We start from the raw sequence: 27,197 nt of genomic DNA, 5'->3' as shown, positions 1-27,197 counted from the left end.
TAAGTTCAAGAAAATGTCCTTCTTGAAATGCAGGCCGACCTGACCAGGTAAGTGAGCAAATGAGTGAGAATAGCCTTCATTTGTGAATTAAGGCCACTGTTGAAAAATACAAGTGATTTTACTGCAGTCCCCAAATGTATGGGACAAAGAAACAGAAGACTGTCTCTGTATCAGAGCGAAAAGGCTGGAAAATGTCAGTCATCTACTTATCCTAAAAGATAAAGTCTAAAAGAGGTAAGCAGGCAGGGTGCAACCCTTCCCCACTGTCAGCAGTATGGGCATTTACACTGCATGCACCGAGTGTAGCAAGTATGGTCAGTTTTACCCTTCATGGACAAAAATTTAGAACCCATTATCGAAATAAAGCACATTTGAACTAATACAGGGAGGTAGTGGTGGACTTGCCTCCTCCCAAGTAGACATGTATATTCACTGAAAAGATTCTTTATTCAGAATACTCCACACTCCACAGATTTATGTTTTTTGCTATGTTACTTGCATAAAGAGTATTTTGAATAAAGAATCATTTTCAGTGGATACACACTGTGGTGTCTACTTGCGGGAGGAAAGTCCACCACTACCTTTCTATTTTAAACTGTTTTTAACCTCCTTGGCGGTTATCACAGTTATCTCGGCGTAGAAAAAACAAGCCAGAAGCGGTAACCCAGAGCATGACTCTTGGTAGCAGCCGGGAGCCTTGTGCAGAGCATAGCCCGCAGCGGGTGTTTTCCCTCACCTCCAGGGAGATCCAGATGCTGGCAGCCCATTCTCATTCCTGTCCTTGGAGTCTCTGTATCTCTCAGGTGAGATCACCATCTGTCGCCATGGCGATAGCGATTTCACTACAGGGTTACAGTGCCACCCAGAGGACAGAAGGAGAACTGCAGCGCTGGATCCCACGGAGGTAAGTGCTGGAGCTGCTGCAGGCTCTCTAGCAGCATGACTTTTACTCGGTTTTAGAGTATAAAAGCCTGCAAAAAAATTGCATCGCTTTCAGACCCTAAAATCTGGAAAGAATCAGACAGAGGGGGTTAACTAATTTATCCTGAACTGGCGCCTCTGTTCTGTATGCTGTGTATAAGTCCATCCCAGGTGGAGGGGGTACTACCCTCTTTTTAACGGAGAGTGACAATCTTAAACCAAGTGGGGTTGTGTCTAATCTCCTCACTTGCCATCATAATGGTTGCCAATGGTAACCTAATTTTTGAAGTATAATCACATATATTCCTTTTGTATAGACTTGACTGAATCAACATGCTACACTATTTGGGGCTCTCAATGTCTCTCTCTCAATCATCTTGTCAGGTGTGCACGTAAAGACTTCAGGCAAAGGCAAACAGGTGCATCATTTCAATGAGGGGCAAAACAAGAAAAGGGTAAAGTTACATCGCAATATAGAGTGTGGTATTACCTGAGCCAATGACACTAGCAGTCTCTGGAAGTGGCCAGATGTGTCACTCTTCAATGCTTGCTCAAGGGTCTTCTTGAACTCTGGAAAAGAAAAAGTAACAGTAAGTTACCAGTTATATATTCCTGCTGCAAGTAACTGCCCTCATAAAAACACATAATGCACTGAATTACAATATATTTCTGTGTGCAATTTAACCACTTGATGACCCAGCCTTTACCCCCCCCCCCCCTTAAGGACCAGTGCTGATTTTGCTGATCTGTGCTGGGTGGGCTCTACAGCCCCCAGCACAGATCAAACACCAGGCAGAGCGACCAGATCGCCCCCCTTCTTTCCCCACTAGGGGGATGATGTGCTGGGGGGGTCTGATCGCTCCTGCCTGCGTGTGGCTGGCGGGGGGGCACCTCAAAGCCCTCTCCACCGCAGGATTCCCCCCTCTCCCTCTCCTCCCTCCCTCCCTCCCTTCCCCGGAGATCCGAGGCTGCACAGGAACGGATCTGTCCTGTGCAGCCTCTAACAGGCTCCTGCCTGTCATGTGACAGCGATCCCCGGCCGCTGATTGGCCGGGGATCGCTGATCTGGAACAACGCTATTACTGTTAGCAGCGTTGTCCCCACCAAAAGAGCTCTCTATTGGTGGGGTCTGGTCGCCCCTGCAGTGTTTCTTTTTTTTATATAAATATTTATGTTATAATTTTTTTATTAAATTAGTGTATATTTTTACATATTTGATTCCCTCCGTCCCTCCCACCCCCCAGGCAGCCAATAACGGCGATCGGCTGTCATAGGCTTCAGCCTATGAGAGCCGATCGCTCTCTTCTCCTCCAGGGGGACAGCAGTGTCACACGGCTGTCCCCAGTACAGCGCTGCTGCATATCGCAGCACTGTACAATACAATTAAGCGGCGGTTTCGCCTGCGCAAATGCAAGCCCCAGGACTTTACGCCAATCGGCGTTAGGCTGTCCTGGGGCTGCCGCCGTGGCCACGCCCATCGGCGTGGCGCAATCGGCAACTAGTTAAGTTTGACTTCCAAAATGTCATGCCCTTTATTTCTGTACACAGTGGTGTACGAATAGGAACTGATTCTGACTTGGGTAACGTAGGCCAGGCAAATTAGGCTGGTAACATTGCTTTTCACTGCCTGCCAGGTTAGTAAATCAAGACCTGTATGCGGAAAAAAAGTCGTTTTCTGCATATATTGTGAACTAAGTCTGAGAGAATCATTAACCTCCCTGGCGGTCAATTAAAACCGTCAGGGGGCAGCGTAGCACTAGTTTTTATTTATTTATTTTTTTTAAATTATGTAGCTAGCCTAGCGCTAGCTACATGACAGCCGCTGTGCAGCGGCATCCTCCTACCCTCTTCGATCGTGTGACGCGGTCGGCAAGTGGTTAAAAACGGGCTAGGTCTGTCAGTAATCCCCCGTGCGCGCTGCGCACTCGCCCCTTCTGGCCCTGTCCTCTTGGCCCAACGTCTGTCCATGCGGCGCACATGCGCAGTAGCAAAAAACCCATGGACGCAGGGACAGGTTAGGTTTTATTATATAGGACTAGTCCGGAAGCCTGTTACATAATGGGTGCTTGAGACCAGTGCCTCTCGATGTGCACTCGCAGAAATAAGACGTTCAAAAACACAGCTTATATAGATTTGTACATCAGGAGGTACATAATGTTTCGGCATGACATTTCCATATACCGTATATTAGCTAAATTTTATGGACATCAAAAAGTATGGCAAGTCCTGAATTCACTAGCAAAGTTGGTAACAGAGGTGATACAATATTTTAGACCGAAATGAATCCATTACATTCAGACAAAATAAAAATAAATAAAAATGCAAATTCTTTAAACACACATCCATAGTTACACTGAAGTCATATGAAGCCAAGAATCTGCAGATCTTAGAATGAACCCATGAAGTTTAAAGCCACAGTTTCAGTAAAGACTACTAGAAAGCAGGGAACTCTGCTGCACATACATGTCATATTACTATATTTAGAAGTACTTTTAACTCACCTGTTTTATAAACTCTGTTGATTTCCTGTATCTGTTGATTTGTCCTGGATGAGAGTATCTCAATTAGACATGCCTCATCTGTACCAGCACCCTTGGCAAAAGAACAAAATAAGAAATAAATGACCAGTTTTTATGCACAGAATACCACCCACTTCCAAAAAGAGGATAGCACTCACTTTAATTGCCTCATTAATTTCATATGCATCATATAATCGTGGCTCCTTCAACATCGCTAGGATTGTTTTCTCGAAGTTTCCTGAAAGCTCAGACTTCAAGTCTTTTATTAAGTCCTGTTGGAACAAGGTAGAAAAGAAGTCAAACACCTCCACACATGTACTGCTAACCTCAATTAGCCAGATGAGCCAGAATATGGCAATTTTGTGTATCGTAGCTCAAAGCAAAAATGCTGATGCAGACAGCAATAGCCCAGGTTATTGGTTTATTTTCCTTGCAATGCCAGTTAGGTATACTGCATGCCCTTAAAGCTGCCCTTTGCAGCTTTCACATAAGCCTTTTAACACAAATTATTAATTAACTGAGTGGCCAAAAAATTAGAGACCCCCTCTAATAACAAGTTGGTACAGCTTTAGCTGCGATCACAGCCGATATTGTTGGCATGGATTCAAGATGTGGATACTGTTGCTGAGAAATGTTGGCCTGTGCTGACATAATGGCAGCTCTAAGTTGGGTCAGATTGGATGGTGGCTTTTCCAAGCTTTGAAGTGATCTTCTGACTTCATCCCACAAATGCTCAATAGGTAAGGGGACTTAGCTGACCATAGAAGCAGGTTAAACTCTGATTATTGTTCCTCAAATCAATTTAAAACTGACCGAGCACGGTGTCAAGGGCCCACAACAAGTGTCTCTTCCTATTTTTCTGTGATGCTGCTTAAAGCGAAACTGTAAAGTTATTTTAGACACATAGTTTCACTTACCTGGGGCTTCCCTAAGCCCCCAGCAGTCGCCCTGTCCCACGCCGGTCCTGCCCGAGCCGCCATTCTCCCGCCGCCAGCTCCATTCCGTGCCGTAGACTTCTAAGTCGACGCCAGCGCAGCCCTGCCACGTGTATCTTTTCATCGCGTCCCCGCTATTGCAAAGGGGAACGCGATGAAAAGATGCACGTGGCAGAGCTGCGCTGGCGTCGACTTAGAAGTCTACGGAACGGAGCTGGCGGCGGGAGAACGGCGGCTCAGGCAGGACAGGGCGGCTGCTGGGGGCTTAGGGAAGCCCCAAGTAAGTGAAACTATGTGTCTAAAATAACTTTACAGTTCCGCTTTAAGCTCATCCTTTGCAAAGTTACAATGTCTTTTTGTGCATTGGGATAGGATTTGTGATGCACCTGCATTGAATTCAGCTGTAATTTGCTGTGTTGTTGCCCTTCTATTGCTGCAACTATGCATGCTTATCGCCTATTACCCCTCTCGTTCATCAGCCTGTTTTGACCAGAATAGTCCTTATCGCTTGAATTTTTTCTTCTTAACTGCCACTCTCTAAACACCCAAGATACTAGCACTGACGATCATCCCTCCTTTAAAGTCACTAAAAGAGAACCTGAACTGAAAAAAAGGGGCCCCTAGGGGGTACTTAACTCGAGAGGGGGAAGCCTCTGGATCCGATATGGGCTTCCCCCAGCCTCCTCCATCCCACGGTAGTCTCTCTAGGCTGCTCCGAATGGCGGCCATGTAAATATTTACCTTCCCCAGCTCCAGCGCAGGCGCAGCAGCGGCTCGGATCAGGCCGATCTAGCCGATCCAAGTCGGGTCTGCATTATTGCGCAGGCGCAAGTCGCCTGTGCAGTAGAGTGGACCAGACTGGGATCGCCCATTTCTGCCTGATCCGAGCTGTGAGCCGCTATTGCGCCTGTGCTGGGGAAGGTAAATATTGCAGGCGCTACTGTGCTTGTGCCACAGCCTGACAATTTGTCGGCTGTAGTTTCGGAGGGGCCTAGAGAGACCACCGTGGGCTGGAGGACGGGGGAAGCCTCAATCGGATCCAGAGGCTTCCCCCTCCAGAGGTAAGTACCCCCTAGAGGTGTGCATGATTACACTACACTGTGATTCTGCAGAGTGTCTGGCTGTGTATGATTACACTGCACTGTAATTCTGCAGAGTGTCCGGCTGTCCATGCTTATATTGCACTGCAATTCTGTAGTGTCTGCAGAATCACAGTGTAATCATTGACAGGCAGACACTCTGCAGTATACACATGGACAGCAAAACCCTCTGCCTGTCCATGATTACGCTGTGATTCTGCAGAGGGTCTGGCTGTCCATGATTAAACTGCACTTTGATTCACACTTCTTGTGCAGAAAAATGCGCGCAGAAAACTGAAAGACAAGTGTGTTCCCTGCCTGCACAAGCGTGCAGAAAGTGTGTGAATACTGCAGATGTAGTAAAATTACCTTTCCGTAGGCGGTTTTGAAGGATAAGCTGATCTGAAGCCTCTGTTTGTTTGACCGACTTCCCAGGCATTCAATGATTGCCTTTTCATCCGTTCCTAACGATTAAAGATTCATATTGAACATCAGTAACAATCTCCAGTGTGAATCCAAATTTTACCAACATATCAAATTATTTGATTTCATGAGCAAAGAGTGCATAAATCAGCATCAACGCAGAATTATTTCCATCTCATTGACCATCTCTATTAGTGACATAGCTACACATCAGGCTTTATTCTTACAGCATAGATGTTATTTAGTATATATAAGAGATTCCTGTGTACACATCATATATACTGTACAGTCACAATCAGATATGTATATCTGACTTTAAAAATACGGGGATTGCTTTATTGAAGCAGCACAAGTAACTAACTTTGGTTTATTTCATTTTTGTGGACTAAGCACAGCTATGACTGTATATATAAATTTATGATTATTGAGAAATAGAACATTTTATTATAATTTCTATTTTAATTACAGTTTAAATTCATTAGGAGTCGGTGCATTTTTTCCTGACTCCGACTCCAGGCACCCAAAATTGCTCCGACTCCACAGCCCTGCCGGACAGCTCCGCTCTTCTCTATGGGGAGGATCAAACATGATGTCATGACGTCGGCAACGTCATGTGCAGACCCGATCCTCCCCATAGAGAGGACCGGAGATGTGCAGGGAGGCTGCACGATCGCTGGATCCAGGAGCGGTAATGCAATTAGCGGGCGATGGGGGGGGGGGGGGGGAATCAACAGTAATCGGGGAGATGCCGGCCACCACTACGAGCTAGCCTAGTTCTAGCTGAAGCTATTACAGTCATGGAATAAGTTAAAGTTATACTGGGGGACCCCTGGGGACAGCCGGCGGTATGCCGCTAAGGAGGTTAAACAATTATTGCACACTTTCTGTAAATCCAATAAACGTCATTTCTTAAATATCACTGTGTATGTCTCCTACATGATATATTTAACTGACATTTTTTATCGTAAAAACTAACGATTTATACAGAAAAATCATGAAGATTAAAAAAGGTTGCCCAAACTTTCACATCCCACTGTATACTTTTAAAAAGCTCTCAATTTATAATAACCTCTAAGGACGACTTGAAAGAGAATACCAATCATTTCAGAAAAACAGTGGTCAGCAATTCGGTACATTAGGTTCCTAGGGATGGTCACTCTCCAAAATGGTTAAAGCAACACCACCAGGTAAATACGAGATAACCAAGTGGAAAATGTTGGAGGCCCAATGGCCCTGCGCATAGCAATCTTGCCGCAGGTTATTGAATCAGGGCCTTTGTAAACCGATCACACCTCAGTCTTAAGGGGCCCATACACCTAACCATTTTCCCGCCGAAATACGGCCGTTTCGATCACAGTGATCGAAACGGCCGTGAAATCGCTGTGCACACCGCTGACAGAACGATGGACTTCCGTCTGAAATCCATCATTCCCCTCGTCTCCTGTCATTCCATCCATGCGGGTCGGGAGTGCGTCGATAGCGGCGTTCGAATGCCCGACGACCGACGCAATACAGCGGGTATACATTACCTGCTCCGCCGGCACGAGTCCCCTGGTCCACCACTGTCTTCTCCGCCTGGTCCCGGCATCTTCTCCGCATCAGCTTCCGCATCCCGACATCCGACATAACTTCCTGTGTCACTGCAGTGACAGCGGAAGTACAAATAGAGGGCGCTCTATTTGAACTTCCGCTGTCACTGGAGTGACAAAGTTATACGCGGATGCCAGCCGGGAGCCGATGTGGAGAAGATGCCGGGACCAGGAGGAGAAGACAGCGGTGGACCAGGGGACTCGCGCCGGCGGAGCAGGTAATGTATGCGGGGGGGGGGCAGCAGCGGCAGCTCAACAGATTGTGATCGGTTTCAGGCTGAAATCGATTCACAATCTGTTTGCAGTAAAGGTGGCCATACGATCCCTCTCTGATCAGATTCGATCAGGGAGGGATCTATCTTTTGGTCGAATCTAATGGCAAATCGACCAGTGTATGGCCACCTTTATGCTAGGTACACACACATACACATCATACGATTTTCTGGCAGATTTACCTGCCAGGTCGATTTTTTTTTTTTTTTTTTTTTATAGTTTTTCAATTAATTTTTGTTCAGTAAAAATCTATAATAAAAAGAGAAAAAACAAAAACAAAAAACGATCGAAATTCAGATCAAACACATTGTAAATAATCGATTTGGCAGATAAATCTGCCAGAAAATTGTATGATGTGTACCTAGCATTACTGGACACCTGGACAAGTACTTCAACTTGGACATGTTAGCCCACTGTAATCTCTGATGTCTTCTAAAACAGATCTGCACTTCTCAAAAACTTGTCTGCCCATGATGAAAGGTTTTTCCACACTATCCAATAGTGAGATATTGAAAATGAAGGATCTTAGTTAAAAATGTTGAAACATAACTATTTCAGTAATTTGCAGCTCAACGAGAAACTAAAAAGCTAAAATTTAAAACATGCAAATTGTATATATAAAAAAAAAAAAAAAAAAAAAAAAAAGTAGTACTTTCTTATCCTCCCCCGCCACCCCACCCACACACACTCTCTCACACACCTCCCCCGCCACACCACACAGACAGACACCTCCCCCGCCACACCACACAGACAGACACCTCCCCCGCCACCAGACAGAGAGACAGAGAGACAGAGAGACAGAGAGACAGAGAGACAGAGAGACAGAGAGACAGAGAGACAGAGAGACAGAGAGACAGAGAGACAGAGAGACAGAGAGACAGAGAGACAGACAGAGACAGAGACAGAGACAGAGACAGACAGACAGACAGACAGACAGACAGACAGACAGACAGACAGACAGACTTCACTTTATTTCCTACACATTATTAAACAAGTAGGCATATTTTGCTAGTAGATTATAGCCCATGTTATAGTCTTACCAAACCCTTTCATGGCCTTTCTCAGCACCTCTGCATCTCTGAGTGGGTCAAAGTTTGGAGCATCAGTAATGGTGCCCCTGCAAACCTGAAGAAAGCACAGCATTGTAAAGGTCATTGTAAAGGGCAAGATTTAATGAAAGGTATTGCTCAATGATCATTAGTTTTGTGCAACATTGCGTTAACTATTGTTTAATGAAAATTGGTTATAGAACGATCGTTCGAGTTATTAAAAATATGTATTTAAAAATTATTATAAAGTTATTGGCTGGGAGGGTGAAATTGCTTAATTTGAATGATCGTATGCTTCCCAATGTTAAGCCTCATCTACAGGGTACGATTTTCCATCAGATAGATGGATCTATTAGATAGATTTTGCTTTGATAAGTACCCAAAATCTATCGCAATCTGATTGGACCGGTTGGAAGTGATCTAATAGATCCGATCTGACGGAAAATTGTACCATGAGATGAGGCTTTACACACGCCACTTCCAATATCCAATATTAAAAGATAGATTGTGGAACAATCATGCGCCAGCGGAGTTATGCTAGGCATAGACGGTACGTTTATGCGCCGGAATTGAGCCGCTGGCTCGATGCTGGCGCGTCCCTGCTTTTTCGCGCGATCAAGCACAGAATCGATCCGCCGCGGTGATCGGACACGTCGGATATTATCAATCAAGCCATCAGCGACTCGATTGATAAGAAACGTACTGTCTATGGCCAGCATTACACAATCTGTCTTTCTGTGGGTATTCAGCGTAATGCCTGGTACACATGATGAGATTTTCTGGCAGATTTACTGTCAGATCGATTATTCTAACAATCTGCCAGAAAAAACTCATTGTGTGTACCTACCATTAGATCATGCAGTTATCAGATTTACTACAGCAGAACACAAAGTCATAAGGTACATACACACGTCAGATTTGTCCAAACGACCCGTCGTTCGGATGTCAAATCGGGCGTGTGTACAGTCTATCGGATGTACCTTTAGGAGTAAATAATGTTAAAAGATAACAGACATGATCTATAAAACTCTGACCAAAAACTAAAGCCTGGTACACACTTTAAATTCTGACTGACCAAACACTGACCAATTTTACCACCTCCATGTAGGGTCAACATGTATTGAATACTATGAGCAGATTGTGTAGGTAAACCCTCACACTACATGGAGATGGTGAAATTGGTCAGCGATTGGCCAATCAGAATTAAAGTTGTGCTTAAAGTGGATCCAAGCTGAACTTTCATTGCTTTCATATTAGGTTATAAGGCATTCCTCAAGCCACATTTTTTTTTTCAATACTCTAATTTCCTGTAAACTAAACAAGCCTCGCCCACAGCTTCTCCAAAACGCCAAGGCACTCAGACCCATTTAGCAAGGGCTTATGGGAGCTCAGTCTGGACAGGAGGAGGAGGTTACTAGCCAGAGATTTCAGAGGCAAAGAGGAGATGGAGGCAGGGGAGTACATTTTTCACAGGCTGAGGGGTGGGGATGCAGTTGCAGATTACCTGTGTAATGATGACAAACATAACATGGCTGCTCGCATTGTATCACAGGAATAAATCATTAACTGTTGAAGCTGTATGCAGCCAGAAATGCTGTGTAAACTATCTAAACTTTAGATAAGATATATAGATAAGTTACTTGTTATAGTTAGTTTTTCATCTCGGATCCGCTTTAACAGTGGTATGCAATATTACATAGTTTTCAGAACAAAACAACATTTACAACTTCTTCAAGAATAAATAAATTAAAACATATTTACAAATATTAATTCAGTCATGTAAACTTTATATAAAAACTTTAAAAACAGATACAAATAGAAGCCAAGTAAAATCACAATTGTGGCAGGTGCAAAATTCTACAGAGAAAATAGTAGCTATACCCTATACAACAGAAGTCCATGTTAAATCGTAAACCAATAGAGCAGTAGTGGTCATTTTCTGTTTTTTTACCAGTGAATTTCAAAAGTTAATGAAGCCATCTCCATTGAAAGCTATGTACCAACTGAGGCAATCCATAACTATTCAATAGACAAATATATGCGTGCTCTGTGTTACAACCAGGACTAAAGGATATTATGTCCAAAGTGAATCAGTCCTCCATTGCCAGTCAATGATAGGAGGGAAGGTAGCATCCAGTGCAGCTCTCTCAGCACTGTCTGTATCAGAAAAAAGTAGATGGAAGAGAGCGCTTCTATGGTACAACAGATTTAATTCAGTTTGCAATCTGCAAAAGAAATGCACGTTCAACATTGCAAAAGTTTGCAAGCGTAGCTCACATGCTCAATGTTCCACTCCTCGTAAGTGGACCATGGCCAGCGAAGGACATCAACAAGGGTACTTGGTAGGTCTGGAGTCCAGGCAAGCTCCGTGTGCCGGGTGATAAGGACGACGCGTTTCTACACATCAGTGTGTCTTTGTCAAGTCAGATCCTGCATACTGAATTAAAGGTATTGCACCACACAGGTGCTCTCTTTTTTTACAAAACTATTCAAGACTTAGATCTCCTGCTTGTCCCATTCATGCATGACTCATACAAATTACACTTCTTTCTTTTGAGTAGCAGTTTATCTTTAAAAAAAATAAATTTGTATTTTATTTCCTTTGTTCAAAAATATATACAAAGCAGCGCATGAGGAATGTGCCAGTCCAAATCAATTATTTGATTAAACAGCTTTATCAAATCAAAGATATAATACATTTAAAAAAAAACAAAACCAAGTAAAAAAATTTAAATAAAATCATGTAGTGTATGGCAGGTAAGTAAACTGGACAGTCTTATCGTTAGCAATAAGAAAAAAAAATTCTGTTTACCTTTAGAGGAGGAATATTGGGTGTTCCAGATGGCTGAGATGGATATTGTGGCATGGACGGATTCACTGCTGGAGCTTGAGGATAGCTTGGTGCTGGTTGCTGTCCAGGGAATGTTGCTGGTTGCTGCCCAGGGTACCCTCCAGGTTGCTGCCCCGGGTAGGCTCCAGGTTGCTGACCAGGGAACGCACCAGGTTGCTGGCCAGGGTATGCTCCTGGTTGTTGTCCAGGGTACCCTCCTGCTTGCTGTCCAGGGAACCCTCCTGGTTGCTGCCCAGGCATTGGTTGCTGTCCTGGGTATCCTGCATTAAATCCAGGCATCCCAGGTTGTTGTCCACCTTGAGCAGGGAACATGCCATAATCAGGAGCTTGAGGCTGTTGCGGCGCTCCAAAGCCACTGCCTGGAACAGATGGATACAAACCACCTGATGCTGGAGGATATGCTGCCTGTGGTGGGTTCACTCCTCCAAATCCAGCTTGTGGGAAGCCTGGTCCTGCCTGATAAATGGAAGGTGGTTACGTTATGGTCATAACTAGAAAGGTGCATCTTCTGAAAATATGCTGAGGTGAAATATGGCCATTTTATGTAGGTACCTAAGGCTGGTTTCACATTGCAAATTGGAGGTAGCATTGCGGTGTGGCATGCCCGGCGCACCGCCAAAAACAGGCCTTCAGGGAACACTGCGTTGGTACACGTGTTCCCTGTCTGGCAGTCTTCCAAGCAGGAAGTGATGCGCACTTGCGGTCACTTCCTGCTTAGGGTATGTGGAAGTGCACGGAAGCTTATTGTATAAATGCACGCCGTGACAGACTTTTTAAAACACCCTGCGTCGGCATAGACTAACATGACTTCCGGGCCAAAGCAGATCACCACGTGTCCCGTACGGTAACGTAGTTCTGCGCTACCATTACATTTTGCACTTTCTGCGCAGTGTACCGCAACGTGCGAAGTATGGATTTTCCCCATTGGGTTACATTAGGCTGCGGTAGCATAGCGGCAATTTGCCGTCAATGCTCCGCACCAGTGTGAAAGGGCCCTGAAAACGTAAGTAAGATGGCAGCTCACATGCAGGTGAAAAAAAAAAAAAAAAAAAACAGAATATTTCATTGCACCGTATGGAACATACTGATCAGTGACAGATCAACAGCCCACAGCACTGCATCAAACACCACAAACATAAAAACTATGGATTTTTAAAATAAATTTCATGCTCAAATCTATTAAAAATATATGCCTAGTGTGTGGAAGGATACTATCTATCTGATCTCATCTATCTGCTCTTCAAGCCACATCTGGTGCCCATCTATCACTGTACAAGCACCAGCACAGCAAACTTATGCTGGGAATACACCATGCGTTTTTCAGCAGATAGATGGTGCGATAAATAGTGTCCAACATGTCCGATCGTTTTACCGCTCGATTTCTGATAGAAGTGAATGGAAAGTGATAAGAAAAGATGAGAATGGAGCGGGAAAACGAGCGGAAAAATGAATAGAAAGCCGATCGAACGGTAAATCGACCAAAAAAACATATCGTGTATTCCCAGCATAACTGTCAAGTACAAAGATAATACAACCACTGTGAAAATTAATCAACAGAAATATGCATTTTTGGCTCAGCCAGGCATGCATATTAATTCTTCTATAGAGTGGGAATAGCTGCAGACCTCTTGCCACTGGGAAACAAAATAATGTTGAATGCAATATACATGATTAGTTGCAGGCTATACAAACATACAACTGAAACCTCACTGTGATCCTGAGAGTAAAACTGTGTACAAACGGTACATGAAACCCACCGAGACAGCCGACAACTGTCTCTGCCAAAAATCTAGCTTGTGTACATTGGGCTCCGAGCAATCAAAATTGGATGCATCTACGCAAGCCAAGACTGTAAATGTAACAAGACAGATCTGAAAGAAAATCTCTACAGACATACAATCAATGCCCTATCTGACTGTAAAGGTAGCCATACACTGGTTGATTTGCCATCAGATTCAACCCACAGATAGATCCCTCTCTGATCGAATCTGATCAGAGAGGGATCGGATCGTATGGCTGTTTTTACTGCAAACAGATTGTGGATCAATTTCAGCCTGAAACCGATTCACCATCTGCTGAGCTGCCGCTGGCGCCTTCCCCCACCCCCCACCCCCACATACATTACCTGAAGTCCCATCTTCTCCACATCACCTCCCGACTGGCATCTTCTCCGCATCACCTTCTGCATCACGACATCCGGCATCCGCATATAACTTTCTATCACTCCAGTGACAGCGGAAGTTCAAATAGAGCGCCCTCTATTTGTACTTCCGCTGTCACTGCAGGGACACAGGAAGTTATGCCGGATGCCGTAGGTGATGCGGAGAAGATACCAGCCGGGAGGTGATGCGAAGAAGATGCCGGGAGCCAGCTTCAGGTAATGTATACCTGCGTCGATCGTACGCTGCTAGCAATGCGCTCCCTACCCGCGGGCGAGCGACGGTAATTTTCCGCACGGAGCGACCGATTTATTTCTGGACGAAATAGATTGAAATTTAGCGTTTAGCGTGAACGATGGGACAGCAGATTCGATCCCAGTGATCAAATCTGCTGTCGATCGGCGGGTAATCGGCCTAGTGTATAGCCAGCTTAAGACTAGGCGACAATCACATATGTTAAGTGCTGCGGAAGGTGTCACTGCTAGGTCAATACATAATATATCTGTACGTATGTAAGCACATACCATGTACTGCTGAGGGTTGTATTGATCAGAGAAGCCTCCCATATTCAGCCCAGCAGGAGGAGGATTACTGGGGGCACCCCAAGGATTGTTACCTGTAAATTAGCAGAAAAATAATTCATTCAGCTTCATATTTCAGTTTCCTAAAAAAATAAAACTGCATTCTTATGATAGGCACACACTATGGCCTATTGCACACCAGAGCGGTTCTGCTGCGGTTTGCGATCCGCTTGCGGGTGCGGATCCGCTAGGGTAATGTATTTCAATGGGCTGGTGCATGCCAGAGCGGGAGGCATTTTGCAGAAACGCATACTCCCGGGCTGCTGCAGATTTTGGATTGCGGATGCGTTTCTGCCTCAATGTTAAGTATAGGAAAAACGCAAACCGCTCTGAAAAACGGAACTTCAGAGCGGTTTGCCATGCGTTTTTTGTTACAGTAGCTGTTCAGTAACAGCTTTACTGTAACAATACATGAAATCTACTACACCAAAAACGCTTCACAAAACCGCAAAATGCTAGCTGAAACGCTACAGAAAAAGAAGAAAAAGCGTTTCAAAATCTGCTAGCATTTTGCGGATCTGCTAGCGTTTTTTGGTGTGCACCAGGCCTAAAAGATTTTCTGGCAGATTTACTGTCAGATCTATTATTTTCAACATGTCCAATCAGAAATCACAGATCGGACATTTTGGAAATAATCTGCCAGAAAAATCTCATAGTGTGTACCTAGCATTACAGCATTTAAGTATATAATGAAGCAGCATGTATTTTGTCATATATCTGCCTGAAAATTTAATGTTAAAAAAAAAAAAAAAAAAAAAAAAACCCACTCCATTATGACATTTAGCACTAGAGCTAAAGCGATCACTAGTCTATCCTGACGTACTAACCCCAAAATAATCGATAAATGATCATTGTCTCAACTGAAGCATGATTGGATGCAACTTTAAAAACTTTTCGTTGAGCAGGTGGGGAGGAAGAGCGATGGGGGATTGACTACTGCATGTCTTTCTACTGTATCAATTGATATAAAGCAAGAATAAGCAGCAGTCTGAAACTGGATCAAGACCAAGTGGTACAACGTGGCAGATCAATTGTATGCCGGTTTAAAAAACAATACAAAAAAAAATAAATAAAAATAAATGGCTTTCTAGCCAGTGATGGCTTAATATGAAGATCTGGGTGTAATTAGAAAATAATTCAGGAGACAAAGGTAACATTTAAAGCATAACTGTCAGGCATAAATTCTAAAATCAATTATTTATTTTTATCTGGTAAACATGTAATAAAGATGCTAACAGGCAATCCAAGTGTTAAAAAAAAAAAAAAAAAAATCACTCTTACTTTTGTTGTTGATAAAAAGGCTGTACCTGGCCTTTATTTAGTACATTACCGCACAAAGGAATTTGCAGGGCATGCTGGGTTTTTATTTTTGCTTCTTTACTTTCCCCTCAGACTTAAACTAATGCAGCCTGATTGTATGAAGCCTTTTTCCCTCCCACACCTCTGTTCCTCTCTGATTGGCCAATTTGTATCATGCTAAGATGCTGCAGACACAATGACAAAGCACTTTCTATTGCAGAGCTGGGAGGGAGTGTCTGAAGACTGTCTGTGTTTGCATTGGCCACCCTCCTCCCAGAGTAAAGGAGGAAATGACATCAGGATTGGCATAAGACACAGGGATTCCAAAATGGAATATGCCTGAAACCGTTTCCTCTTTATTTACTATATAAAAACGCACTGAAATTAAAAACGTGGACATTGCAATATATGTTATGTATGTAGAGCAAGTATTCAATTATTTATATATGTGGTTTTTTTTTGTTTTTTTTTGATGGATGATGGAGTCCTGGTCCTGCCCTTGAGACCATCAGCTCCAACAGAATCACAAGTTGCCTAAAGCTGCACTAAGGACACTGGCATAAAGCTGGGAGACATTGGACGACACAGGGAGAGAGTGGCAAAGGGGATGGGCAATGGGGGACAGAGGAAATCACAGGGGCACCAGGAAGAGATGGGGGACGGAAAAGACTGTATACAGTACACAATAATAAGTTGTGGTACTTTTAATTTTCTTCCCTACAGTAACTGTCGCTAGGGCTTACTCTCAGGGTAGGGCTTATATTTCAAGCATGCTCGAAATTTCAGCTAGGGCTTACTGTCACGGAACAGCCGTGAGAAACGAGAATGCAAACGCAATCGGTTTATTGCACAGATTGCCAGTGACGTGCTATATCTGGATTGATTGTGTAGGAGCATCTGCAGTCTTTTCTCAGCAGAGAGAGATAGCATCAGCTTAACTGCAGGATGGCTCTTTTGATATGCTAATGAGCAGGAATAAACCCTTGTGTTCAGGAAGCTAATCCCAGCAGTGGACTATTCAAAACCTGCTTTCCCCCCAGACTGGCCGGAGCCATATAGACAGAATAAGAAAGCATGGAGTTTAGGATTTTGAGCATGTTTAAGCAATACCGTTCAGGTGAGAAATGTGAAATTTATATCATTCTGCTGGTCCGGATCTTGTGAGTATTTTGATATTAAATTGGGGCCACTGGCATAACCAGAACTCGGGGGATTCCACCGTTTTTTAACCGGGCATGCAAACATGCCCAAGTTTGGTATCATATGAACTGGCCTAGTCTAAGAAATATGAATATGTAATTATTTGTGTGCCGGCCGCGTAGGTCGGCCTACAGAAAATGTCAGGGTTATGGGGCTGGTGAAAGCCCCTGCCCAGATGTGATTACCATAATCCGGCCCAGGGGCTGACTCTGGAAGTCCGCCTCTGAACTCAGCTCAATTAAAAGAAATGAGCTGCCCGGGCAACTCAGTCCTTCACATTCCATCTATATGAGAGCTGTCTGGTGCTAGCCAGAGGACACATGGCTAGCGGCCATCTTGATCGGCCATCTTGTCTGAACTGAAACAAAGGACATTTTCCATTTTGCTTGGATTTTAAATTGAGCTGAAACAAAGGAACTATGATTCTTCCCACTAAAGGACATCTTTCCAGGAACTAAGTATTTTTTCTCCCTTTCTTTTATTTTTCATACTGGCTATTAATGTTTCAATAATTGTTGATTTTAATAATTGTCTGTATATATTAATTATTTATATTGCCGTGAATAAAAGACTTTATCAAAGTCATTCACTGTTCCGCTACCCTGCTTTTCAGCCATACACAGGAACTGATCCCAGGTCTCTGGAGAGACGCTACTACTATTGTTGATATCTAGACAGAATAGAGTGTGTTTACCAGTTTTTATTCGCAGGACTAGTCAGTCGGGTCCACTGGCCCATACCAGTGGTGGTGGCAGACATACCCTGAAATCGTGTGTAAGTTGTATTTCCGTAACCCCATGGGCTCCCTTCTGGTCGGGCTGCTGCCCAAATTTCTGTCCGTTTCTGCGCAAAGATCCCGACCAAAGCTTGCATGGTCAAAGTGCTAAAACCTATTGGAAGGCAATGTGCGGTCGGACCACTAGGGCTCCTGGGACACTTACTTTCAGGGGGTGTGTTCTTTTCAGGGAAACAGGGTATATATGCAAACAACAATAATGTTACATAAACCAATAGAAAATATACAGAAGAAGGTCCCTTACCCGTAGGGATAGGGGGAAAGCCACCCATTGGAGGATAACCTGGATAACTCATTGTTTTATATGTGATTGCCACTCAGCACCTGAAAGAGAGAACATTAATGTAATGGGTCATGTCAAATACACACAAAATGCATAAGCAGTAGTGAATTCGGCACAACCTGGTGCTAAGCTGATTACAGCCAACTGTCAGTAATTATACCGATCAGCATCTAAGAAGGATATAAAGGCATATGACCTATAAAGGAAAAAAAAAATGACAAATGATAAGTGTAGCAGGATCACTCCAGTACCACTTCTGATTCACAACCCTACCCAGCTACAGTTCAGATAAATAAAACAGGTTCTTAATTTAAACATTGATTTTCACTGGACATATGCATTAACCTCCACTGCCATGTCACAGTAGCAACAAGTCTACTGAATTAAAAATAACAGTTTTTCACAGAATATTTGTAAATGTACTTTTTGGTGGAATTGTTCAGAGATTTAATTTGAAACCGCACTGACCAAAAAAACAGACGCAAAAACAGCCCCACCTGGTGAATTACCCTGATCATAGAATGAAAAAAAAAAAAAATAGATAAATAAAAAAGGAGGAGGATGTGGGGGCCATGTAAAAAGCTTAAAGGAGTTATCAGGCAAAAATAAGTTTCACTTACCTGGGGCTTCTACCAGCCCCATGCAGCCATCCTGTGCATTCGTAGTCACTCACGGCTGCTCTGGTCCCCCTCCGTCAGCTAGTTCAGTTTTTGCCAACCTCGGGGTCGGCGGCCGCATTGCGCACATTTTTACGCATCCCCGCTGGTGCAGGAACATTAACACATACATTTTTACGCGTTAGTGGCTAACGCGTAAAAAAACCGTATGTGTTAACTTTTGTGTTAACAGGTAAGTGAAACTTTTTTTTTGACTGATAACTCCTTTAAAGTGGACCTAAACTCATGAACAGGACACTAGGGAAACACAGATAAATCACCCTGTATGCATTTAGAGACTTTAGCCTCTAGAATACCCCCTCCTCCGTGACTAATCACCACTGTAATTTGATCTCAGCTGTGTCAGCACAGGAATCTCCTTGGCAGAGCAGCCAATTTGTAAACATAGGATGTTAACCCCATGTCTGCTTCTATGAAAGTAGGAAGTAGACTGCAGAATTATTGCAGGATTTTTTATCAGCTGCAACACATTTTTTTTGTATAAGTTATTATGCTGTTACTTATCTTTTAGAGCAAGTTCTGAGTTCAGGTCCACTTTAAAGTGTACCCGAGGCGACATGATGAGATAAACACTTGTATCTAAAAGTGCAAAACATTAATAACTAGGAGTTTTTTTTTTTTTATTTTGCTGCCTGAAAGAGTTAATTTTCATGCATCCAAGTGACTGCTTCTCTCTTTTCGATACCCTGTCAGGAATATAGTAAACATCACTGATAAGCACATTACAGCTATAAAAGTTTTCCTGCCAGAATACCACTTCTGAGGGCAGGAAAGAGATAGAAAAAGGTTAATAGTTCAAGTACTTCAACTCTGGGACTCTTAATAGACTGCCCTTAAGCAGAGACAACAAAATATTTAATCACTTTGTAAATGTTTAAATATGAACTAAAACCATGGATTAAAAAAAAGAAAAAAATTTTAAGAACAGGAGGACTGATCCAATTATTTCATCATGCAGGAGAACAGAGGCGCTAAAAGGATAAAAGGAAGCTAAATGAGCTTAAAAACCAAATTCTTAGTGAGGAGGTAGCAGTGGACCCACCCCCTCCAAGTAGACACAACGACTGTAGTAAAGACAGTCAATATATTTTATTTATGAACTCCAAATATGCAACGCGTTTCACAGGTTTGATCCCGATTCATCAGGCAATAACAACGGAGCAATAGCATATGTGGTCAGTAGTAGAAGAGCTAGGCACCTCTGTGATTCAAAATCACCCCACCTGCCTTTACAGTGGTTGACTAATGGTAACCCTGGTTTGTGAGTATTATTTACTCTATCTAGTAACAATTTACCAGTACATATTACACTATTGGGGCTCTTGGTGTTCCTTGTTTTTGTTTATTTCAGCAGTTTATTTTCACCTCTGGTCCACTTTAAAGTGTACCAGAGACAGGGAAAAAAAAAAAAAAAAAAAAAAAAAAGATTTATACATACCTGAGGCTGAAGCCCCGGGTATGTATACATTTTTTTTTTTGTCTCTGGCTTTCTTTAAGTTGTTAAAGGGATACTGTAGGGGGGGGGGGGGGGGGGTCGAGGGAAAATGAGCTGAACTTACCCGGGGCTTCTAATGGTCCCCCGCAGACATCCTGTGCCTGCGCAGCCGCTCACCGATGCTCCGGCCCCGCCTCCGGTTCACTTCTGGAATTTCTGACTTTAAAGTCAGAAAACCACTGCGCCTGCGTTGCCGTGTCCTCGTTCCCGCTGATGTCATCAAGAGCGCACAGCGCAGGCCCAGTATGGTCTGTGCCTGCGCAGTACACTCCTGGTGACATCAGCGGGAGCGAGGACACGGCAACGCATGCGCAGTGGTTTTCTGACTTTAAAGTCAGAAATTCCAGAAGTGAACCGGAGGCGGGGCCGGAGCATTGGGGAGTGGCTGCGCCAACACAGGATGTCTGCGGGGGACCATTAGAAGCCCCAGGTAAGTTCAGCTCATTTTCCCCTGACCCCCCTACAGTATCCCTTTAAAGTCACTGATCTACCTATCCACTGCCTCACTACGCTTAATTGTTATATGGTACTGCTCCATTTCATAGACGTTACTATACTTGTGAGGTCATGTTTATTAAAAAAAAAAAAAAAATTTTTAAAAACCCGCAATTATATTGATTTTGGGTTAATTCACACTGAACACACTGAAATAAAACCTAGCACTACATTTTAGTAGTTGGTTGGCATTTACTTTCATACGTTAGTGATTTCCTTGACTCCAGTGGAGGTCAGAGTACTAGTCAGTGGCACCAGAAGGCCTGCAGCAGACATCACAAAACTGACAGTGAACAGTCGCTATTTTATAAATAGTAGCCAATGCAGTAGGATCACCTCGGTACCACACTGAAGTATGCAGAGTAATAATCAATGTTTAAAGAACGCGTTTTATCTAAACTATAGCTTGCTAAAGGTGGTGAATCAGAAGACGTGCTACATGGTCCTGCTGCTTTGGTGGTTGTTTAGTTCACACTTGTAAGTGGCACTTCTGTGCCACCCACGATTTTCCAGGACAGGCAGATGCATTTCCCATATAGCCTATGGTTGAAAACGCATCCACCCCAGGCTCAGCTTGACCCCAAATGACCATCGGAATGGATATTTCCCTGTCTGCTCCCACTGTCCGTAAGTGGTCCAGCTTCAAGTGGGAACCCAGCCTAAGGATTTTTTATCTTCACAATGTTCTAAGCTGTAGGCTCATAAGAGTAGATTTCTATTCTACAATATCATTCCTGTATGTGTTCTCAGTCAACTGTCTGTAATAGATGTAATTCCATTTATACCATCATCATTTCTGTATATTGCATCCATGTTGCACGAGGTCACAGGAGACAGCGATACTACTGTATATAAAAAAACCCCAATATGTACATTCACAAAACACACAGGATTGAGAGGCCTAGAAAGAAAAAGGCCAATAAAGTATGAGCAGCACTGACCAGTGTGGCTCCAGGACAGGCTGTACCTACAAGCAGGCTTCCTGATTTTGTTTGTAGGATACAGAGAAGGTAGATAGAATTCACAATCTAGCTTAGAAAAAGCCTGTAGTTGCCTTTAGGCCAAATGCACTTAGGGAGTGATCACTATGAAAATAGCTACAGCAGCTGCCAACTCTCCACTCCCACACACAGAAAACATACAAGCAGCCTACCTAGTAACCAGCACAAAACATTCATGTCTGCAGTAAGGCCCATACCCACTAAACTATTTTTGCAGGCCATTTCTTTCATGATATCACACAACATCGTTTAATGAAAATTTGTTGTTAAATGACGTTTGACAAACAGCTGCGATGATCATTTTTGAACTTGCAACATGTCCAATTAAGTTGTTGACAATCATTCCAATCCTGAGGCAGGGAACACACTTGCAGGGCCGTTTTCCCCTGCGTTTCCCAGGTTTCCGTCGGGTTTTGGGGTCGCGTCTAACGCGTGCGTTTTTCCGCGTGCGTTTCTGCGTTTGCATGGCATGTAGTGTCATGCAATGTGCGGAAAAAAGCAGAAAACTGTGCGTTTAGAAAACGCGGAAAAAAACGCGAACGCAAACGCGCACAAACGCATGCGGCGCAGCGTTTCCTGAGCTAGGCTATTAATTTCAATAGCCTCTAAAATCGTGCGCGTTTTGCCGTTCGCGGCAAAACGCGCAAAAACGCATGTAGTGTGTTCCCTGCCTCAGACTTGTGCGGGTTTTGCCGCAATTGTGTAAACAATTGTTTATACGATCGTTTGTTTCTGACGCCGCAAATGATGCTGGATTGGAGAATGATTGTTCGTCGGTGAAGATCCCTGATCTGCAGGTGAGTATTCAGCTTAAAGAGACTCTGAAGCCCTATAAAAATTGCTCTTTTTATCTTCTGCACAATGACCATAGCTAAAACTCTTCATCCCCACAGCAGAACACTGTATTTAAAACCCCAAAACCCAGGAAAAAAAAATCCAGGACTTGCCAGGTCGTGGATTTTGCTGCCCAGAAAGGCAGAGCTTAGCACTGTAGCTCCGCCTCCATTAGCGTCAATGCCTGCTAATCTCCGCCTCTATCTACTTGTATCCACAGGGAGGGTTGGGATGGGATATCATTACTTAGCAGTGGTGAGTGCCAGGGCACCACAATAATTCTGCCATGATGTCCCATAATGTGTAGATAATCCTGAAGCCATCGTGCTTCTGAAGGTCTGCTCTGAGCAAGTACAGCTACGGAGGAGAGCTCTGTAAAGTCAGCCAGTACAGGGACTTTAGGCAAGCCCTAAACCTTCTGCTGTTTGGGTTTATGAGCTCTATGCAGTGTCTGATATACTTCCTGGGTGCTATCTTAAGGACTTCAATTACTTTATGGAAAAGGACTTCATTTCAAAAAACAAGGCGCTGTAGTGCAAATTTATCAAAAAAACTTTTGTAGAAAAACTTTATTGATACAAATATGACAAAAACGTTAAAAAGGTTTCTTCGATTCCACATGACTGATCTGCATATAATTAATTGTATATCAAAAAAAAAAAAATCAATAATTGAAGCCGATTGGTAAGTGCTGTATTCTGGCTTGACTTGATTGCAACTTTAAATAGGTGTTGTATTTTAAAGCCTTAAAAATACAACACCTATTTAAAGTTGCAATCAAGTCAAGCCAGAATACAGCACTTACCAATCAGCTTCAATTATTGATTTTTTTTTTTGATATACAATTAATTATATGAAGATCAGTCATGTGGAATTGAAGAAACCTTTTTAACGTTTTTGTCATTTGTATCAATAAAGTTTTTCGACAAAGTTTTGATAAATTTGCACTACTGCGCCTTGTTTTTTGAAATTAAGTCCTTTTCCATACAGTAATTGAAGTCTCTTAGGCAAGGTTTTTGATCCTTCACTTTATAAAGGACGGTACCCAATCATACGTATATAGCTGCTATCTTAAGGACATCAGACACTGCACAGAAAACAATGTCTGACACTCGCACTGCTGCAGTGATGCATTAATGCGAAAGCAGGCACCATCTTCATGCAGCATTGCCCCACACTGTGTAAATAATGGGACCAATGTGGGTTAGCAACAAGTTGTGGCATAACCCACAGCCACCACAATCCTAGTGTGAATAAGACCTAAAGAGAAAGGCAGCAGTTAAAAAGTTGACCACAGACTAAATTAGCTGATCATTCTTAAAATCTTCCAGCATTAGCAGGGAAATAAGTTTGAGATATACTACTGACATATCTACATACATAGTAACATATTTCTGTAATGTAGTATGGCACAAACGGAAATCTTAATTTACAACCACAATAATGACTTGTCTCATTGTGAGCCATATAAATGAAGAAAGAAAGAAAGAAAGAAAGAAAGAAAGAAAGAAAGAAAGAAAGAAAGAAAGAAAGAAAGAAAGAAAGAAAGAAAGAAAGAAAGAAAGAAAGAAAGAAAGAAAGAAAGAAAGAAAGAAAGAAAGAAAGAAAGAAAGAAAGAAAGAAAGAAAGTTTTTAGCAAACATTATTTCAGATTCTTGCCATTCTAAGTCCAGGTCACTATGAAAGCTTCTAGCAGCGAACTCTAACATCAGGTTGCTACAATCACTAAATTAGTCCCAGAATTTCAAAAATACCAGAGACAGTATACTGCCATGGTGGTAAAGAAGGAAATAAACTGCCTGAGCATTTTTGAAAACCAGTCAGATGCAAATAAAAATAGAACCATAAGGAGTGGAACAAAAATGTATCACTGGATTTAGTGGTTAAAACCATGTCACCTAAGATCATTTCCATCACTTTCAAGGAGGTGGGAAATATCTCCAACAGGGACAGAAACTGTCACATTTTTCTGTAGTGGAGACAAGTGGATAAAGTTCCATCTTGCACAACTTTTTCGGATCCAGATATGCTACATATGCAGACAGGCACAATGCAAATCTATAAAGAGCCTACATAAGTGCCCGCTAGTGGATTCAATTGAAATCGGACATGACAAAAATATTCAGAATCCAACCCAGGCTTTTCAGGTCTCTCTTGCTGTTTGTTGTCAGGGAAAAGGAAAATGTATCTTGATGGATACAGCGCATTATAAAGCTGGCCACTAACGGTCCAATTTCTAGCGAAAAATCGTTCGAGCGATCAGAAATTCCGATCGGATTTGTTGTAAATAATCTCCATTGGTGGACACAATCGATTATGAACGAGTGAAAAAAAATGTCGCCCGAATGAATTTTCGTCGAACGAAAATTTGGATTTTCTTGGTGGTCGTGATAGATAGAAAGCAATGATTGGTTAGTTGATGGTGTAGTGAACGATTTTTCGTCCGATCAGAATTTCTGATCGCTCGAACGATTTTTCGCTAGAAATTGGACCGTTAGTGGCCAGCTTAAAGCAGATCCGCTGTGATAGAACATGTTATACCCAGCATAACGCAGCCAAACTTTCAGTAACACAAGCCTTAAATACAAATAACAAAAGTGAAAGTAAAGTAAATCCAGCTTTGAAGTTTTCTAGCTGGTCAGTGAAGCCACCATTCACTCTAAGGATAAACAGGAAAATCCAGGAGGGAGACAAGGGCAGCACAGTGGCGTAGTGGTTAGCACGCTCGCCTTGCAGCAATGGGTACCCGGTTTGAATTCCAGCCAGGTCACTATCTGCACCCAGTTTGTATGTTCTCCTTGTGTCTGGGTGGGTGTCCCCCAGGCATTCCGGTTTCCTCGCAAATAACATACAGATAACTTAATTGGCTTAAATTTGCCCTAGACTATGATACATACACGATACATAGACATAGGACTATGGTAGGGATTAGATTGTGAGACAGTTAAGTGACAAGACAATATACTCTGTACAGTACTGCAGAAGATTTCGGCACTAAATAAATGCTAGATAATAACTTTTACACGGAAAGATACATTTTACTTATTTACTATTCAACCCAAGTGACTTAAGATATGTTCAGTTTAAACTGCCCAGGTTTGTGAAAGGAATACTTTAAAAAGTTTAACTCTTGGTACCAAACCCTTACATTAGCAGTCTACACATTCATATTTATCATCATAGCAACATTACAGCCCCATTCCATACTAGATAGCGATACCAATCCAAGAGGTTCTAACCTCTTACGACGCTTATGATGTTTTGTGTCTCCACCTGGGAGAATAGCATCACTTCCTGTGCTACCTATAAGTAGAGAAATCTCTTAAAGAGGAACTCCAGTGAAAATGTAATGAAAAAAGTGCTTCATTTTTACAATAATTATTTATAAATGATTTAGTCAGTGTTTGCCCATTGTAGAATTATTTCCTCTCCCCGATTTACATTCTGACATTTATCACATGGCGACCTCTTTACTGCTGGCAGGTGATCTCTGTGGAAAGAGATGATGCATTTTTGGCAATTAGAACAAGCTGTTATTTCCCACAATGCAACAAGGCTCCCACAGTGATGTCAGCACCATGGTGCTGACATTACTGTGGGAGGGGGAGGGGTTTCACCACAATATCAGCCATTCAGAGCCCCCTGATGATCGGTTTGAGAAAAGGAAAAGATTTCTCATGGGAAAGGGGGTATCAGCTACTAACTGGGATGACGTTCAATCCTTGGTTACAGTTCCTCTTTAAATAGTGACAGAGGCAACAAATACACGGTATATTGAATGGGGCAGAGTGAGGATCCATGGCACGTTATTGCTATACTGCCTACATTACCACCAATTTTCCTGATAAATCCACAAACCTTCATGGAGGTCCAGAAATGGGGCGAGAGCAAAGAGGTCCTATTGGAACTAAGAAAGCAATGCAAGCTTCCAACATTTTCCATTCTATTCAAAAAATAAAACAAATATTTTTTGCAATTCAGCTTTAAAAATTCTGTTAGGTTACTTGGAAAGCCAGATCTGGAGTCAGCATCCAGCAATTTAATGGAAATTCAGCAAATGTCTCTTTAGCCGGCATTACAGCCATGCTCGTACACAACGTGAAGCATGGCCACCATAACATATCTAGCAAGATCTTGTCTATGCTCTGGGGGTCAGCACGTGACAATGGTGGGGGCGAAGATGACAGGAAGCCTATGAAAGCAAACTTCATAACATAACTCAGGAGTTAAAGGCAATAAGGAAGTTTAGTCCATCAGCACCAAAGAATTTGTGGTTTAGCCCAGGTTTGAATAAAGGGGAAGAAGAAACCCCCCAGTCATGTGCACAAGTGCTCCTTGGCATCCCACTCTAAGGGGTAAAAACGCATCATGTGCCCTTTGCAATCACAACAGGAAGGGTGTAAGCACTGCTCAAGGTGGGCTTGGGAGCAAGGAAGCATAAACACATGCTCTACCAAGTGGGTTGCACTAAGTACTTGTCCACTATTTACCTGGTCTGGGCAGGCAACAGTGGATGAAGATTCTGACGAATAAAAAAAAAAAAAAAAAAAGTCAAGGTAACGCACCAATCATCTAATATGTAATTTTATTGCAGCTAGGTTCACAATGGTCAGTTGCATAATGCACACGTTATAAGAGGGTGAACTGCAAAAGAGACTGGCCATTCACATTAATGCAAAGCCTGCATGCAGCAAGTTTAGACTAACCTGATCATTTAAAATGCAGTACTTCAACAACC

At 42.9% G+C, this 27,197-nt stretch overlaps 1 protein-coding gene across 1 annotated transcript in view; it reads right to left on the bottom strand.

The window, feature by feature from the left end:
* Positions 1-27,197, bottom strand: part of ANXA11 (annexin A11) — an 85,391-nt gene that overhangs the window by 19,242 nt on the left and 38,952 nt on the right. The window contains exons 2-9 of the mRNA XM_068255461.1: positions 17,919-17,998; positions 14,323-14,414; positions 11,601-12,095; positions 8,780-8,864; positions 5,824-5,918; positions 3,599-3,712; positions 3,423-3,513; positions 1,412-1,491 (exon numbers count right to left, since the gene is read on the bottom strand). Of these exons, the coding sequence (XP_068111562.1) occupies positions 1,412-1,491; positions 3,423-3,513; positions 3,599-3,712; positions 5,824-5,918; positions 8,780-8,864; positions 11,601-12,095; positions 14,323-14,414; positions 17,919-17,970 (1,104 nt within the window). The 5' untranslated portion in view covers positions 17,971-17,998. The remainder of the gene's footprint in view (positions 1-1,411; positions 1,492-3,422; positions 3,514-3,598; positions 3,713-5,823; positions 5,919-8,779; positions 8,865-11,600; positions 12,096-14,322; positions 14,415-17,918; positions 17,999-27,197) is intronic.

The sequence above is a fragment of the Hyperolius riggenbachi genome, chromosome 10, assembly GCF_040937935.1.
Source record: "Hyperolius riggenbachi isolate aHypRig1 chromosome 10, aHypRig1.pri, whole genome shotgun sequence".
In the NCBI taxonomy this organism is placed as follows: Eukaryota; Metazoa; Chordata; class Amphibia; order Anura; family Hyperoliidae; genus Hyperolius; species Hyperolius riggenbachi.
This window is presented reverse-complemented; position numbering and strand designations above follow the sequence as displayed.